At 40.3% G+C, this 18,877-nt stretch overlaps 1 protein-coding gene across 8 annotated transcripts in view; it reads right to left on the bottom strand.

The window, feature by feature from the left end:
• Positions 1 to 4,930: 4,930 nt before the first annotated feature.
• PKHD1 (PKHD1, fibrocystin/polyductin) overlaps positions 4,931 to 18,877 on the bottom strand; it is a 261,116-nt gene continuing 247,169 nt past the window's right edge. For 7 of the 8 annotated variants that reach the window (XM_027663423.1, XM_027663422.1, XM_027663426.1 and 4 more), the window contains 4 exons: positions 16,225 to 16,332; positions 12,983 to 13,138; positions 12,254 to 12,388; positions 4,931 to 7,277 (listed from right to left, as the gene is read on the bottom strand). In XM_027663423.1, the coding sequence (XP_027519224.1) occupies positions 6,925 to 7,277; positions 12,254 to 12,388; positions 12,983 to 13,138; positions 16,225 to 16,332 (752 nt within the window). In that variant the 3' untranslated portion in view covers positions 4,931 to 6,924. Of the gene's footprint in view, positions 7,278 to 11,615; positions 11,705 to 12,253; positions 12,389 to 12,982; positions 13,139 to 16,224; positions 16,333 to 18,877 lie in introns of those variants that run through there. The other variant, XM_027663424.1, reaches the window with a different exon arrangement.

Here is an 18,877-nt window from a genome sequence, read left to right as displayed (position 1 = left end):
AGTGGACCAAAACTCTCATTATCAAAGAAATACAGGTATTAAGACCCACAGCAAAGAACTTCTGGTGTCATTCACTTGGGAATAGTGCTTCAGACTTCAGTGCATCATATAATTTACCATGCAATTGTACACTAAACAAGTGGATACTGAATCATCTCTGGACTAGTCAGCTACTAAGCCCAGTGGTGGACATGAAGATAAAAAATCCCGATGGGCAAGTCTTAAAAGGGAGTCACAATTTCTGCTTCAGCTAATCTTCATTTCTGTGTCTGAAAACAGAAGAAAGCACGAAGCATAACAGAACAAAATGTATCATCCTTCTCCCTGCAATGCACAGCTTTTCTCTGGGATTAAAATAGGGTTTGCATTTTAAATTTTCATTTACTAAACAGAAAAATATTTTACTAGGAGGGAATGGTATTAAGGAGAAATGATTCTGTGCGTGCCCTCAGGCCTGGTGAAGACAGGATTTGATTTGCTGTGTTAGGCTGGAATCTGGATTGATACACAGAGATGAGAAGGTGTTTAATAAAATTTACATTTCATTTTCTCACTTGACACCAGTCTCCTGTCACTCACCAAATGAAGGGAATACGACAAATAACTTTTGTCAGCACCTAGACACAGGGAGACAGTCGGGGGGGAGGGAGAGCAAGAGTGGGATATTTTTAGCATCATTCCCTTTGACGACTGTGAGATGTGGCGTGTCTTGGACACTGACTTCGTCTTTAATATGCTTTGGAACAGAGAGATATATCAGGAGGGGGAGCACAAATTCATGCAACCACACCAAACCCAACCAGGGGTATGGACAAATGACCTCGGGGAAATGAAGGAGATGATCCTCACCCACAGCAGCATCAAATTTGGGTGATGTTCTGTGCTCAGATTGTGTGTAGCTCCTACCTCTGACAGGATTTGACCTGGCTTGAGTCCCTCTCCCACAGTGCTGCTCCAGAGACCCTTTTCCACTCCACTGTTTTGGCTGTGTCACCTCTTTCTGTTCTTCTTCCCTCCTCAGTGATCCCAAATTAAAGTGGATGGTCTTAGTATTGAACATTTTTATCCCTGATTTTTTCCACCTGAATTTAGGTTTCTAATCAAGGACCAAAGATCAGGGTCGTAGTCAGCATCTACTTGCTACAGGTTTAACTGTACAAATCCAGAGGGAGGGAGGTTTTTTGTGGGTGGACTGACTTATTATATTCACTTTCTCTTCTTTTCCTTTATTACCCTTTATCTGTTCAGCTGAATTTTAAGTCAGATCCCAGAATTCCACAGGACCTCCACAGAACTTGGAAACTGATAAAGAATGTGTAGGACACCTGGAAAAGCAAGGTGAATAAATATTAATCTCTATTTGTCATGTAAGAAAACCTGGAAAATATCAGGCAGAACACTTAAAATAAAAGCATAAATACCTTCTTTTTTTTTTTTTTTTTTCACACAGGATATAGATAATTCAGTTTAACACGATATTAATGCTGCACTTCCATAAAATATTCAGGGACAATAGGTCTATCCAATGGTCATTAGGAGCAACCACCAATTTCAGAAATCTCTTCTAGCTTAAAATAAAATCCAGGAAAGGCTAATTCCACATTTACCTTTTTCTTTTATTCTTCCCCAAGTATCCAACACTGGCACCCCTCAGGTCTAACACAATATGGAAACTATTCAGGGGCTGACTATGCTTATGAGCAATATTCTGCCATGATCTCTGTTCTAAACTTCTTTTTTCCCCCTCTTTGTTGGTTCTTCCCTACTGTTTTTCTCCTCTTTGTGAAAGAAAAGAGGAAAAAAAAAGAAAAAGAAAGCAAAAGGAGAGCATAAACACCTCCCCAGACAACCCTCCTTCAAAAGACAGGTCAACTTCCAGTTGAAAAATAAAACATCCTCTATATCTTTCTATTTTCCTTTTTGGAAAACTCACTAATGGAAGGGTAGCTCCTGTTTCCTTTTGTTCTTTGAAAACTGAAAATTTTGAAATGCTTTGGTGAGAGAGGAGAAGACTGTTGGCAGCTTCTTGGCAGCTCCAGACCTGCACACACACACAGAGGTTTGAGCCAGTGAAAAACAACTCTGGCACCTCCTGAAGGTGCTCCCTTGGTTGATCTCAAACTTCTTGAAGCTTCACTGTCCCTCACTGGAGCCTGTCATACCACCCAATATGTGAAGTCTTGGACCTCAGGTAGCACCTGCACTCCCTAAAAACAGACTCCTTTTATATACCATAGAAATACTCCTTTGCTGGTGTGTTCTGGAATCCTGGAATGATCCTATACTGTATCTGCCATTTGCCCTTGCAATCATCTTCATAATGTTGATCAACAAATTATCTCCCAAAATTTTCCACATATCAGTAGGTAGAAAGTTGGAATTATTTCAAGTCCTGGCAAATGCGCAATGATCACAAAAAAATTAAATCTAAAAAAAATTGTGATTCTGTATAATCATTAAGTGCCCATAAGCACCCTTAGAGTATCATGCAGTTTTCCTGATCTAGTGCAGGTTTCCTCTCACAGTTCCAAGTCCACTGAAGATTTTTTTGAGTGTAATTCTCTGCTTAATAAGGCCATTCATTGCAGAATCAGAAAAAAACCTTCTGACTGGACACTTGCCTCCCTTATTTGCCATTTATACATCTCGTCCTATAGAAATAAATGCCATAATAGACACCATAATAAATAGAGATTGGAAGTTATACCATATAGAGATGATGAAAGGGTTTATAATCTCATTGCTGTTATTTGCTTTTTTTCTTTTTTTTTTTTTAATTTTGTATTAGGCACACAATTCCTTCAACCCAGACTGTAATTAATTTTACTACATCACCAGTTATCTCTGCTCCCTAACCAGGCTTGTCATTTTAATTTTTCACAGGCTTTCTTTTTTTCTATCCGTGTGCCTGTTCCTGTATCTTAGTGAAGTCTCATCAGCTCTGGTCCAAAGCCTTAGGCAAATTTTTCTGTAATGCACTCCTCTACTTCAGACATAAGAGGAAAAAATACCACTTCCACAAAATGGGAAGGAAAAAAAAAGGGAAAAAGAATAATTTTGACTGTGCATTGTCTAGCAATTCAGACAGGCCTGGAGAGCTTGGTTAAAAATAAGGTATCCTTTCAGCTACACTATTTATATCAATAAAGGAACTCAGTGCTATTGCAGATGGGACTACAGAAAAAGGTTAGCAGGTGGAAACCCCAAATCCAGCAAACTTAATGAAATTTTTGCCATTGGCTCCAATTGTCAAATTTCACTGACATTTAACATGACTGTTCAGAAAGATTTTGGACCTCAGAGGATGGATCTGCACAGACAGATCCAGAGACTTTTATATTCATTTTTCCTGCTTTTTGAAGGCTTCCTCAGTGTCCAGAGTGGGGAAGCTGAACTTTGCTAAGCCCACATAGGTTTGCTGGAAGTGCTTAATGTCCCTCAGAGAGCTGGTCTGAACGTGGGCTGTGCTGGAGAATGAGTCTGCCAAAACATGCCCATAGGCTTCTTCCAAAATCTGAGCTGAAATCCTGCTTCTGTCTCTCTATGTCCTCATAGAAGCTGGACCTTGACAGCATAAAAAAAGTGAATTCTTCAGCTGCTTTCCTGAAGCTGAGCCAGGTGGCTTCGATATCCTCAAGTTTATCAAGGCACCCAACCCTCATGTGTAACCCACATGTCACACTGCAGGTTCTTCCTCTGACTCCTTTTTTCATTCCATCCCCACCCTGCCCTGCTCTCACCCAGGCTTTTGAGATGTATAATATCATAAATTTACCCATGAAACATCTCTGTAAAGGTGGGAAAATGCTGTTGTCCTAATTATAGTATAAGGATTAAGGAGGACTCAATGATGCAAAGACTAAGGTTCTTGAGCAGGATCACCAAAAGTGCTGATCACAAGACACTGAGGACATGCAGAAGCCCCACAGGCCAAGATGGAAATCAAATTATTGTAAAATAAGGCTTTTGGTTTGGGACATGAGATGTGTGTTCTCTTTCTTTACCTTGCTTCAGGACATCCTGGAGCAGCTTGGGTGTGTCTGGTCACTAAATGGTTTGGGCTGAAAGGGACCTTAAAGGCCATCTCGTTCCACCCACTTGCCATGGGTAGGGGCACCTTCCAGTAGACTAGGTTGCTCCAAGCCCCATCCAGCCTGGGCATGAACACTTCCAGGAATGGGGAATCCACAACTTCTCATCTAATCATACATTCCCTGTAAGACTGAGAGGTTGTTTTTAATTTGGCCTGTCTAGATGGAAAATATTCAAAATAAATCTGGAACTCCATCAGCCACAAAGCAGAAGGATCCCATCTGTGGTAGTTTGGTCTAGGCCTTCCTTGGTGACCAGTTTGTAACCAAGGAAGGGCCCAGATTTTACCCAGTATTCCCTACGATTTTTACGTAAGCCAGACTGTAAGAAGAAAGGAGGAGAGGCCTTCGCTCTCTTTCCTTCCGGCGGCTTGGAGGTGCAGGTTCCCTGCTGTTGAGTCTGTCGTGTTGGGGAGCGAGGCCTGGTAAGGCCTTGCCAACCTTGGGAGATGGAGGTTGCCGGCGAATCGTTCCGGAGCGACTCTCGGTTGTCCCAAGGTGGGATATTTCTTTGCTAACTCTTTAGTTACTAGATCTCAGGCTACTAATAGGGAGATATATATATATATATATATTTTATTTTGGTTTTGTTCCTTTTTCCCTTCCCCCTTCCCTTTCCCTTGTGAAATTTTATATATTTCAATTGTAACATAAGTGTAAATATATTTGTATATATTGCTTATCTCTCTCTCTCATTTTGAGTTTTCTTGGTTGTTTTTCTCCCTCTTCTCCCTGAGGTTTGGAGTGGGGAGACGACTTCTTGTGGTGAGGTTTGGAGACTTCGCAGGGAGCCAGCTTCAAACCATATCACCCTTTCATCCAAGGGCAGCTGCAGTCAGTTTAAACACATTTATTTTTGGAAAAGATGCCATCTCATGTTTAACCATGTTCTTCAACCACATCTTCTTTCTCTCTGATCACTACAGTGGGGTTTTTTTTCTGATGCACAACATTCCCTACAGTTCTTACGTATTCAGGAATCACTTCATGTTTGCACCCATTTGTGTCCATGTTTTGTTCTACTTTCTCCTCACTTCTTTCCATCACTCAGTTAACACACAGCACTTTGGGAAATCAAGATCAATATTGCTGCAGTTAAAGATTTAGAATAAGTAAGACATTACTTATTCTGTAAACAAAGTATCGATAAATGCAAGGATTATGAACTAAAGGATTAATTAAAGCCCTTAACTGTTTCCAATATATCTGATTTTTTCCCCTCCAAAGAGGGTTGTGTGATATTTGCATATAATTTGCATTCAATATTATTTGCATACATGCTGACATATGTAATTATATGTTATTTGCTTTCTTACTGCTTGAATGTGATGGAGTCACTTACTGGGAGTAGAAACACTGAAGGGGAGGGAAGTTCAGGAAATGGAGGAATTGTATTTCTGAGAGAGAAAAGGATCTTTTGCCCCGTGAAAGCATCTAAAACTGGGTATCAGCTGTGGAGGAAGCAATGGTCTCCAGACCATGTCTCACAAGCTTTATGTCTTTTTATGTGGACCCTGAATCACGATCCTTAGGAATCTACCTTCTTGATTCACATAAATTAATATTCCGACCTCTCAAAAAAAATAATGTAATAAATTGCTTTTCTATATCATGTAAGAGGTTAGGAAAGTTAATCCACTGCACCTAATGATATAAGATCCTCATCCTCAACTGTTTTAAGCCAGAAAATCTCCTGTGCAGTCATCCACAAGCCTAGCTCAGTATGGAATCAGTCTGATTTCACCCCAAAATTATGATTACAAACACAACATAGTGCAGGAGCCAATGCTAGAGAATCTATTTCTTTGCCTAGAAAACTGCAGTTTGCTGACTAGAATCTGCACCTTAACTCCTGCAGCTTGAAATAAACTGCTTTGTGGTTTATTTTGTTGTTTGTTGTTTGGTTTTTTTTTAAATGAAGGTTTCTCAGCTTTTCTTCCACAGCTGATCTGTCCAGAAACCTCATCTTCCTGCTTAAGTAATTTTTTCTGCAGAGGAATATAAATTTTATCTGGTGCCAACAGGACACCTTGCAACCAAGAATTTTATGGTACATAAATATGGTACATAATAAAGTTCCTCATCTTCCAGCTCAGTAAAGCAAAGCACAGAGGAATTCTCTGAGCAACTGAAGAATGTCAGCCTTATTATTATTATCCATAAAGAGTTGTGTTCATAACAAGCCAGTGATTTAAAGGTGTCAGAAGACAATGCCATGGTGGAGATTTACTCAGTAAAATACTTTAATTTAAAAAAAAAAAAAAAAAGAAATAAACACACAGATGTAAGTATGGAGGTATGGAAGCACTTACTGTAGCCACAGTGAAAGTTGACTAAATGTGTTTTTTCCCTTCAGAAAAAAGAAAATATTTATGCACATACTGAGATTCTTTGAATAAAACTAAAAGCATGGTTGGAGGAATGGGGAAAATTTCCATATATTTGTATATATGCGTAAATACCAACCAGCATTGCTCTAGACACTGTTGAGTTGTTGGGCTAATCCCTGACTGCTTCTGAATGGGATCTAGCACTCCCTCAAACAACAATTGAAGAGAGTTTTAGAGGTGTCAGAGGGCTGTTTTGAACAGGCAGTTTGGATGCACCCACCCTGTTTTGGGAGCTAAGGAAGGTCAACATCAAAGACATGGCCAGAGTCTCCCAGCTGGTTGCAGATCCAGGTAACAGGTTCATTTATACGTGTGACCATCTAGTTCCCCATCCTAACGTGTATGGTTTTCTCTGAACACAGAGACAAAAGACTCAGCTCCCCATTGACTTCAGGCCAGGAAAATCTTGCTTTGCTAGTGGTCCACCCCCTCACATCACTTCTTTACCCCTCTGCTGCCACCATGGCAACATGCTCTCCCACATCATTCTGATGTCTGGCCATCCTTTCAGACTCCTCTGTTTCCTGGTTGTAACCAGTTGAAGGTTTGGGGACTTCCTTCTGGCTGGAGCATCCTGGGGCAATTGGCTGCTGATGTTCCACAGGGTCACCAGGAATTCTTCCTCCACGTGGCTGTTGGTGACTGTCCCTTTTCCTTGCTGAAGAAAAGGGGTGTCTGTCCCCTGTTTTACGTTGGATATTGTTCAACTTTCTCACTGACTTGGCTTCACAGGGTGGCAGGTTCAGCTTCTCCAATTGTCCTGTGGCATGTCCCACGGCTCCAGTTCCTGCCATACCTGGGAAAGAAAGATTTGTTTGCTCTTTACAGTAATTATAAGATCCCACCTTTAAGTACCTTATCCTTTTATGGCTTTACTGTGTGTTAAATACATTACTTATTTTTTTAATTTCTTACCCATTTCACATGGGCAGACAGTGATAGGAAAAGAAGGAATAATTTTAAACCAAAAGAGGAGACATTTAAATTAGAGGTTAGGAAGAAATTCTTCCCTGTGAGGGTGGTGAGGGCCTGGCACAGGTTGCCCAAGAGAAGTTGTGGTTGCCCCATCCCTGGAAATGTTCAAGGCCAGGTTGGATGGAGCTTGGAGCAACCTGGGATAGTGGAAGGTGTCCCTACTGACCTAGTGGAAGGTGTTAGAACAAGATGATTTTTAAAATCCCTTCTAACCCAAATAATTCTATGATTGCATGATTCCATGGTTAATTAAAAAGCAGTTATTGTTAGAGACATAAATTTACTGGCCACACATTTTAGTTTGAGAGAAATAAGTTGTTAAAGTCAAAAAACCATTAGCTATTTCCACAAATAAATAAAAAGCAACAAAACCAGCTGGTTTGCTCTTATTGATACACTAACATCTCTTACAGTATCTTCAATGGTTAACAAATTTTCAGTAAATATTTAATAATTAAGTATATAGAATAAAGTTGCTCAGTAAGCTATGTAGTGATAAGACTGATAATATTTTAATGCCACACCCCTGTAAAATACATCATCCCTTTCTGAATCAGACTGTAAAAAAATATAGAACTTTATATTTCCAACATTTGAGTCCTACTCAAGACAGAACCTGCAACCTCTAATGCTGTTTCAAAAATGATGTTGAAAAAATGCAGAAAAAAGAAAACATACACTATCTATTTTTCATTTGGAAACATAAAATATTTACATCCCTGTGAACCAAAGGGTTATCAATGACAGAGACAAAATCAGTTCTAGTGTCACAGCAGAGACAGCTTCTGAGTTGACAGGGTGTGCTATCATTTCAGTGCAAGATTGGCAGCCTCATTTTTGCTATCATTTGGATGCTAAAAACATTTGTAATATTCTTGCAATCCTCTCCCTTCCCCCAGGAATGTGAAATGAAAACAGCCCAGATCCAAATCTTTTATACTCATTCCAAATCCAGAACTAGTCCTAGTCCACACATCTCATGTTATTGGACAACATCAGCTTTTTTAGTCCATATATCTGCACATTTTATAGGTCCATAGCACAGATAATACCAGACAATGCGTTGTTACCACTCCTGATTTTTCAGGGTTGTCCTCTCATTTTGGCCCTTAGCAGCCTGTGACATTCAGCCCACGCTTGCTCAGACCTGCTCAGATTCATTCTCTTCCACCTTTTCTGTAATTCTTTAATTGGAACTATATTTACTGAATCACAGAATATCTCAGATTGGAAGGGACACATAAGGATGATGAAGTCCAATCCCTGCTCCTCACAAGAACACCTAAAACCAAATCATATGACAGAAAAGATTGTCCAGACACTCCTTGAACAGCTGGAACTCTGACAGTGACAATGACTTAATGCTTGTGCTAATTATTCCTGTTAAAGGGTGTTACTGGTTTTTTCAACTTGTGCACTCATAACTTCCAATTTAAGGATTGTCCATCTTGAAAATCCACTGGAATGTTGTTGGCAAAATTTCAGTAGTCAGATATATTTCTGTGTTTAACAATTTTCCTTCTTAAGCTTCCTTAAATATTAGGTGGTTGGCTGTTTTAAGGTAAAAATCACATGCATCACCAGGTTCAATTTTCTTTCTTACACACATAAAGAACATAATCAGGTCACGATCCCCCACACCAAGTCTTCATGTCAATTGCTGAGATTTATTGGTTCTCTCTTAGTTTTTAAAGGTGACATTTTCGACAGTGAAAATAGGCCTTTTCAAACAAGTTTGAATTAATGAAGGAGGCTAAAGTTTTTCCGGATAGTAGAAGTTTCAAGGATGAAGTACTGCCTGGAGATTTATATGTCATAGTAATATAAATATCCTGATTTTTTAAAATTAAATACAAACCATTCAATATCATTAAAGCACACAATTAACTGGATTAAGTACCAGCTAACAGAGCTCAGGCAATAATTATATGTGGGAAATAATTCTCAGAGGTGGGGATGTGCGCACCAGTATCAGACACTTCCACTAAAATGGAAGATATTCAGTGTTTCCACTGGTGATTTGGAATTAAAACACAGAAAAAATGGCAGACTGGTAGAAAGGAAGGAGCAGGAGCTGATTTGAGCAACCTCAGAGCAAGGAGGGAGATCCAATCTGCAGAGTGGGAGAACATCTTCAGGAATACAACAGTGATTTCTGAGTGAAGATGTCCAAGGAGTTCAGCATAAGAATCAATCAGGTGCCACACCTGAAAGAACTAGAAATTGAAGCTTGGAAATGGAAGCTGTTAGAGGATACAAGTCCTCAATGGCCAAGGTGATGAACCACCAGAATAAATTGCAAAAAGCAAAAAGAAAGTCTATATCCCTCCACCTCCAGGTGTGTTGTGTTAACAATGCCTTAGTTAATCAAAAGTTCTTTAATTCAATTCTTTAATTGGGTGAGGCTGAGGACATTTTTTTGGTACACCAAGGTTAGCCAAGGTAATATCTTGATCCCTTTTCTCTGCAGTACTGCTTAGCTGGCTCCTTCCATCCATTTGTCCTCAGCTGCCCATTTTGGTACAAAATCCAGGGTCCCTGATCCACTGGACTTTGCACTCTATAAGCACCTTCCAAAGAGAAAAGCTCTCTCTTGCAAGTCTTACTGTGATGATTAATAAATAAAGACTCTGAACACTTAATTGTGTTAGAAAAGTGGTATTTCTTATGAGGGGAAGAGCTATGAAGCAGAAACTAAACAAAAAGAGTTCAGCTTTGATTTCCTCTCTCTCTCCAAAACCAACAGCACTTTAAATAAGGGGGAATCAAACATTAGACATTTCCAAGTCATATGCATTAAATTCACTTAAGATATTGTTATCCTTGTTTAGATTTGAACATATTGGGGAATCTTTTTGTCTTGCAACTATTCCTAAAAGACTTTAAGTGGCTGGATTGCCTTTTTCTGACAAAAAAAAAATCTTTCCATGAATTATTTACATGAAGGCTCCAATCAACTCTATACCTGTCAGCCTCCCCAGCCAAAATGAAAGTTCACTATGTAAAGGTGCCAAGGGAGAGTGGCAGCCTCCCACTGCGAGTTTATAGACAGAACTAAGTCAGCACGCATTATGTGTCAGAGCCAACATCAGACAGAATCAGATTCTTTGATCTCAGACCTCCACAGGAAGCTTAGATCTCAGACAAATTAGATAAAAAATGAATTTATAGCAGATATGTATCCTAAGGCACACAGCTGAATGCTCTGTTTTGGAGGAGTACAGCAAATATCAAAACACATAAACTGCAGAATTTCCTCTCTCCTTCTCTCTCTCTCTCCCTCGGCTTTTGTGATAGATGCTAATTAAAAGGAGATAAAAACTCCAGCTCGCCTCTTCCTGCCTCTTATGTAATCCACAGGCTTGGGGAAGAGGGAGGAAAAAGAAATTCCAAAACCAGAGTAAATGGGGGGTTCAGCGGGGTTATCCAAGTGCCCTCAGATCTGCGCTGTTGGCAGGTGAGATAAAAAAAGCCCTCAGCTCCTGTAAGAACATTTCACACTTGCAGAGAGGAAAGCCGGTGCTTTGTGCTGGCAGCCACGTGCCCCCGGGGCTGTCTGCTTCCCTGTGACCTCAGAAGGAGTCGTGTTTGATCAGCACACGATGAAAAGATGAGTCTGGAGGAGGTGTGAGGAAAAGAGTTGTTTGTGGCAGGACCCTGGGGAGTAACAGGGGACACGGAGTGGGGTGGGTGGGGATGGAGCTGCTTTGGAGTGTTGGGTTGGACTCAGAGAGACTGTGCAAATGAGCTCTGGATGTTTTGTTTTCTGCCTCCAGTGTACTTCACTGCCACCCTCCAGAGCCTGCAAACTTGTCCAGAGCTTTTTGATCCCTCTACAGTTACTGCAGCACTTGGAGATTTGGGCAGGGAGCAGTCCTGTTTATCCAGGCAGAAGAGACCGACCCCCACCTGGCTCCAATCTTCTGTCAGGGAGTTGGAGTGAGTGACAAGATCCCCCTGCATCTCCTGCACAAGATCCCCCCCTCCAAGCTGAGCCTCTCCAGCTCCTTCAGCTGCTCCTCATCAGACTTGTGCTCCAGCCCCTTTCCCACCTTATGAATCAGGCCTTTATGTGCATTTACTCCTCCACTACAGGTTACCTGTCCATTTGGGCAGGTCCCAAGTTCAGTTGCAATATCTTAAAGGTCAAGTCATTGGTAACTTCCAACATATCCAGCAGTATGAGGTGGCTGTTTGGTAATTGAACCATCTATCAGTGCTGGGGACACTGGGGGTGTTTTCCCTGCCCTACTCCAAAAACACAAGGAGAAATCATGAACTCACTGAATTATAGAATGTCCTGTTGGAAGAGGCTCACAAGGATCATGGAAGTCCAGCTCCTGGCCCTGCACAGCACAACCCCAAGAATCACACTGTGAGTATATGGGAATTATGCTGCTGCCTTCAGTGTAGCTGGGAATTCACTCTATGTGTGTAAAGGGAGATGACAAATAGAAAAATACCAGTGAGCAGAAGGAGGAGGCAATAAAGAGATAGACTTTCTGAGAAGTGTACCACTGGTCCTTTACAAACCTATAAAATCATTGGATTATTAAGGCTGGAAAAAAACTTTAAGGTCATTGAGTCCAACCACGAACTCAGCACCACCAGGATCAGCACTAAACCATATCCCCAAGCATCCCATCCCACACATTTTTTGAACACTTCCAGTGATGGTGATCCCATCACTTCCCTGGGCAGTCTGTTCCAACACCTGAATATGATGGAAGACATAAACCAACTCTTTTGATGTTCAACTGTTTATGAATTTGAATTATTGTCAAACTGCAGTCTCACCTCCTCCTACAGGCACTCCTTTTTCATTTTCTCCTTGATTGTAGCAAGGCTTCATGGGAGCTGCAGGAGGCTGTGCTTGTGTTTTGGGTCTCTTAGTACTGGCCCCTGGTACACCAACCTGTTCAGTCCTTGTTTCTGTAATGAAACACACAGTCACATCACTCTCAATACATCCTCAGCTCAGCAGGAACAATTGATTCCAGCAAAAAGTAAATATATTTTTGAATATAAAATTGAATATTTCTTGAGTGTACATATACCCCAACAAATGCCATGTCCACACACCTTTTGAACACTTTCAGGGATGGTGACCGACTCCACCATTTCCCTGGGCAGCCTGTTCCAGTTCTTGACAAGCCTTTCCAGGAAGAAATGTAATATCCAATCTAAACTTCCCCTGATGCAACTTGAGGCCATTTCTTCTTGTTTTGTAACAGGTTTTATAGGCATAAAACTCCATAACCTTGAACTACCATAGAATCATAGAATCACATAATATCCTGAGTTAGAAGGGATAATCAAATGGATTTGATAATCAAAAGGATAATCTCATGGATAATCAAAGTCCAATTCTTGTCCCTGCACTGAGTATAAAATATATTGCTAATAGTAAACTTCTCAGAGTTTTTTTAATTCTATTGTCTGAAACCCATTGTGGCCATTCCGTGGATTTGTTTAGTAAAACAGAGGGTCTGCAAGTATAAATTTTAATGAGTATTTCCAACTTACTGTTGCTTTTGCTCTTCTTGAACCAGTAGAATGCAAGAACACTGGTGAATGCAGATGCTGCTGAGCCCAGCAGGATAACAAGGATCATGCTGGCCTTCGCCGCCACGGGAACAGGGAAGATGGAAAATGGCTGAGAGAGTACAGTGAACTTCGCCCCTGGAATTTAAAACAGTCAGTTCATTACAAAAGTAAGAACTCTCGTTTCACAGCTAAAACACCACCCTATAAACTTTCAGTAGGGATGCCACCAGTAGAAATGTATGCAGGAACAAACCAGAAGTCCATCCATCTCCAGATCCAACATTAGACAACAATATTTGTTTAGGACTGACTCTCAGGACAACCTGAATACATAATAATACTTTTACAAGGCAAGTTTCAAACTTTCTATTCTTCCTGAAGCATAAACAGCTTCTTTGCATTCAACAATCCTTAATATTACTTCCATGAATTTGTCTATCTGACTTCCAAACCCAGAAAATACATTCAAAAAGCATCTATTTCTGAGGCGAAACAGATCAGGCCCAGACAGAAAACATGCACATTCTGCCTTACAAGACAGAGATACTGGTTGTGACAAGAAAGAATTTTAGAACACATAGTTTCTACAGGTTATACCTGAGTCATATCAGTGTAAGTTATGGGCAACCCAGAAACATTCACCATCGTTAAGCTTAAATCCATGATGTAGAAAGATCCCAGTGAACTTGCTAATATTTTCCATCACCATAATGAGCCTTATAAATAAAAAATGTCAGTGTCCCTGCTGTTAGCACAGTAAATATTTAGTCTCTTGACACACATAAGCTTTGGGTAAAGATCTTCACCCAGAGATTCTAAAGTTTTCTGTAAATAAACCAGAATCAAACCAGCCACTACTCATATTTTCTGTGATCAAGAGGTCATTGAATCAAGAGTTCTGTGATCAAGTGTCTCAGCATCCAAATTTCAAGGACTGGAAGATGCTCAATACTATCCTTTTAAAAATCAGAAAAACAGAGGTGTTTTGGTTCCCTAAGTTATTTCCAAAATGCATTCTGAATGGAGATGGGCCTGGCTAGGAGAGGAGTTTAGCAAAACTGGCCCTGGTACTCTCTATAGACCAACTTGTGGGATGTGGATTAGCACATCAGCTCATTACTTGTCTTACTACCCAACTCATTATTGGTCCTAATCCCACAATTCTAATCATTTTGACAGATGGATATTTCTTTTATTTGTTTGAGTTCCACTTTTAATAAAAATCTAAAAGTCTCTTTTTTATCAATTCATTAAAAAAACCCAATCAGAACACTGTCAGACAGAGGCTGGAGACCAGGGCGAGGAGCTGAAGTGCTTTTAACAGAAACTAAATAGATTTGTGTCAGTGTTGTCCACCTGAACAAAGCTGAGCTTCACTAGAACCATGTGGGAAGCATGTTCCAATTGGGAAAAATTTGCCTGCAGGTACAAACATGTATGAACTTCAGCTGAGAGAAGTAATCTCACAGTTATTGAGGACTCTACACAGACATGTGCTTAAAGGTGCTTTGCACCACTCTAATAGTTTGTGAGTAGACTTTTCTTGGTTTAAATGGAAAGTGAGTATATTAAACCCATTGGGATCCAGATCATCAAAGTAAATATGACTGTAAAACAAGGAGCAAGACTATGCAGTGGTGCTATGAATAGTTTACTCTCCCCAGGAACTAATACTAAGACATTTGGGATTATTGCATTCAGCATCAGCAGCACCTTCTGAGATGCCTCTAAACAGCAAGTTATGCCAGGGTGAGTACACAGAGCAACTGGATCATGGAAGTGTATCCCAAACATCTACTATTTGATGGTTTGATTTTGTTTTGTTTATCTCAAACAGTAAGTAAATCTCTTCAGTAAGAATCTGGCAGTATAAAAGCCTTTATACTGTCTCCATCACAGTTCCCAATTTCAACAAGCAAAAGGGATGGTTTCTTTGGTGTGTACTTTTGCAATGCATATTAAAAGTGTGCAATGCTCTGATTTACACATGTGACACCAGCACAGCTGTCCACGTTGCTGCCGTTTAAATGTTTGCAAACTTCTAATTTTTTGAGCTCAGATTTTTTCATCAGCCACTTCCACTTGGCCATTTCACCAGTCAGATGTACTTGTCCCCTCTGTTATTTTCTGGCTGAGGCAAGAGATAAGATATATTTACATACATGTGTATATAAGATATATACACACATATATATGGGGACTATATCTATATCAACTATATCTATGTCTGTCTAGAAAGATATCCATACATATATATCCATATATATATATATGTTTATATATATATGGATGGATGGACACGATACCAGAATAGAGACTTTACACGTGGTCTTACAACATCTAGATCTTAATATGGTTTTGGACTTTGTGCCAAACAACATGTTCCTGCTTCTCCATAGACTTGCCTCAGCAGTAATTATGAGACAAGAAACCAACACTTTGACCCCTGTCTACCTTCAGACCCAGATTTATAGGTAAATTCAGGCCCCCAAACTGTTGTACAGATGCTTTTCTTATGCAGATGTCTTGAGGATTTTACAAGCCAGATGTTCATGTGATGCCTTCTCCCCAGTAGCTGTGTTTCCAAGAAGACAGAAGCACACCTGTCTCTTCACCATTACTGGGTTACTCAGAGGCCTCATGCAAGTTGTGTGATCCTGAAGATGCCAAAATTAGCTCCATAAAGTACCAGGAGACCCCTTGTAGAGCCCAGTCCTGAAGTCATGTTCTTAATGTGAATAACCTATTGCACCCATAAAGATGACCAGGTGCAGACAAACAGTCAAGAATAGGCACTGTGAAAATAACTGGGAGCACAGATGGAAAATTTCTGAATACAAACAGAAAAAGAATAAAAAGAGGGAATGTGAGGACTCAATTTGTAGGAAAAATTCTACTCTGGCAGTTTAGCTGACCTTATGTACCAGATTTCCCCAGGGATACATAACTAGGGAATCCAGAGAGAAAGAGGCAACTTTCTCTGACTTTTTGTACTAATTCATCTGATTTAAGAGATCTTGTATGAACAGCACAGGAATCACCAGCAGCTCTCCTGCTGTCTGGGGAATGCCAACTTGGACATGGAACAGAAATCAGGCTATTTAGAGGTTTGGCATTACTCCACTCATTTAAGCAAAGTTTAACTGCCTTTTTATAAATTCAGGCCACCTGTAGGGCTTTGATTTTACCAAATCAAAAAATCTTCAGAATATGAAGCTTACCTGGAGGTGATGTGACAGTGAACACAAGTCTCCAGTTTGTACCTGTGCTGGAGACAGCCAGACCGGAAAACCTTGCGCATCCGTCTATGACCTGCACTTGGGTGAGCCCTAGAGAGTCAAAAAAAATCACATTGCAATAAACAGTAGCCAGGTAAGTACCACTTAAGGAGCTCAGACAATCCTTGTGACTTTAAGGGGACTTCAGAAAGCCTAAATCCATTGTCCATCCTAATCATAAACATCGTGTCTAACCCCAGAAATTTCACACAGGGTCAAGTCTTCAGAGGAACTTGCAAAACAAATTCCTGAGGGATGGGAGGACTTTAGCTTCTAAATATTAGTTCTTTGAGCTGATTGTGAAATGGCATTTACTGTACATCGTGAGGGTGTAACACGAAAACAAATGTTAAGAGGATCAAGCAAACATAATAGGATGTTCTAGAAAGTTCCAGATGCTCATATTTTTGGTTTAACTCATGCCTTGTTTGACTAAGTGCATTACCAAGGTTAGGAGAGTGTTAATGAGAGACTATTGTCTCTACTAAAACGATGATCTCAGGGAATCGACCACTGTAACTCAGGGAAGAGCTGACTCTTTTCTGGCAGGAGTTCCACCTCATTGGGGCACATCCTCTTCTGTCCAACTGTTAGTTCTGTTTGAATTTTTCTCCGACTCTGTCTGATGCTTTGAAAGGTATTTGGCAACGAAAACTGTCTGTGGTGACTGTCCTGAGTTAGTACAGAAACGTGGCAGAGAAAAACTCCATGGGGAGCATTAAAATGAAACCCAAGAGAGTGAGTTTCTCCATCAGTTTCCCTCTTGTAGTGAGCTATCAGGGAATACATTCTGACCCAACACCTACACTCACCATGGCTGTTATTTTTGTAGGCTCTTTTTAAAAGTTATAATTTACTTTGCAAATGGATCCCCATTTTATTGTGTGTATCTTTGAGCACCAGCCAAGTCCTGGCCTTTGAGTGATGCTGACCAGGTCTGGTCTGCATTCAGGCTCTTGGGGTGAGAGGGTTGAAATCCTAAAGACTGACAAATTTCCAAATGTTGGTTCAGGTGGGGGTGAGATGCCAGAACTTCCTTAGGATGCTGGACTTGCTCCAGTGATCACAAACACAGACTTTTTCCTGCTGAAAGACAACATATCATAACTGTTTGCTTTATGAAGCAGGTGGCTTGACATTTTATTGCAGTTAAGCAGCACAGGTGAAGGGACATAAAGTTGAACGTGAGGAGGACATTTCTTCTCTACCATTCTCATGTTCAGGATATTGAACAATGTGGAGAAGTAGCAAACCAATGTACGTCCAGTTGCCCAAGACAAGCTCTTAGGCAAAAGCATGCCACATAATAATTATTTAGCAACAAAAATGATAACTTTCCCCTCTTTATGACTATGGTACTGTTTAATTGCTAATATCCACTAGTTTTTACTACATACATGATTTTATTCTATTTTTGTATAGCATCTAACACACCAAACCTCTAATTTCATTGTATTTCTTCAGGCTCAGTTGGAGTGAGATAGAGAGATAAATAGATAGATAGGTAGATAGACAGACAGACGGATGGATGGATATATATCAGTGTTACAAAAATAACCAGTAATTTATGCTGTGAATAGACTTGATGGGGATGTGGGAATCTAGGTTTCTCTAATTGCTCCAGCCAAAACCTGGCTCATTTGTCTACTACATGTGATCATCCTTATACAGTATCTGCATGGACTACCAAGATTTTCTTGGCTCTGATACCCACTATAATATGGATTTTAGAGAGGGTCTTGTCAGCTATGTTCAAATACTTTATAATTGCCATTTCTAGTCTGTGATGAAGCCTGCAGTGCTGTACTGTACTTCTCAACAGAGACAGTCTCAGCTTTCGGGCACATATGCTTCAAAGCCCAGAATATTACAGATATATATGAGAGTCTTCACAAAGATCTCTCAGGCAAGCTGGTATTTAACGTAGAAGAAGCTAATTTGGAGCTAAACTACTTTCCACGAGGCAGTTTGGCTGCTGTCAGATGCAGCAGCCTCAGTGTGTGAGACGGGACCCATTTCCATTAAATGCCGCTTTCATGTGCCTCGAAAGACGGGAGCAATAAGGACGTTTGTCAAAGGAAAAACTGCAGCAAACTATTACATGCAGAACATCTGTACTGTGCAGCTCTTTCCTTGCTGGAGTTTATTGACTATTAATTTGATGCATGTATCTTTTAAAGAATGTGAAGTGCACTTCTCTTCAGTGACTTTCTCTTTTTTCCCATCTTTTTCACTTTCTCGCTTTTTATTTTTCATTTCTTTTCTTTTTTCTTTCTTTCTCCCTCTTTCTTTCTTTCATTCTCTCTTTCTCTTTCTCTTGCTCTTTCTCTCTCTATTTTCTTTCTTCCTCTCTTTCTTCTCTTTCCCTTCTACCTTTTTGTGTTCTTCTATTTGTTTTTCCTTCCTTTCTTCCTTCCTTTCCTCCTTCTTTCCTTCCTTCCTCCCTTCTGTCCTTTTACCCTTCTTTCCTTTCTTCCTCCCTTCCCTTCTTCCTCCCTTTCTCTCTTCTTCCCACTGTCAGCCAGTAGCTGAACCAATAACCTGTATCTCTTCCAGACCTAAGAAGTTTAGGAACATGCCCCGAAAAAGGCATGAA

Source organism: Corapipo altera, unplaced genomic scaffold (genome assembly GCF_003945725.1).
Source record: "Corapipo altera isolate COAL_440 unplaced genomic scaffold, ASM394572v1 116, whole genome shotgun sequence".
Taxonomy (NCBI): domain Eukaryota; kingdom Metazoa; phylum Chordata; class Aves; order Passeriformes; family Pipridae; genus Corapipo; species Corapipo altera.
Note: the sequence above shows the minus strand (reverse complement) of the source record. Positions and strands in the feature narration are given on the sequence as shown.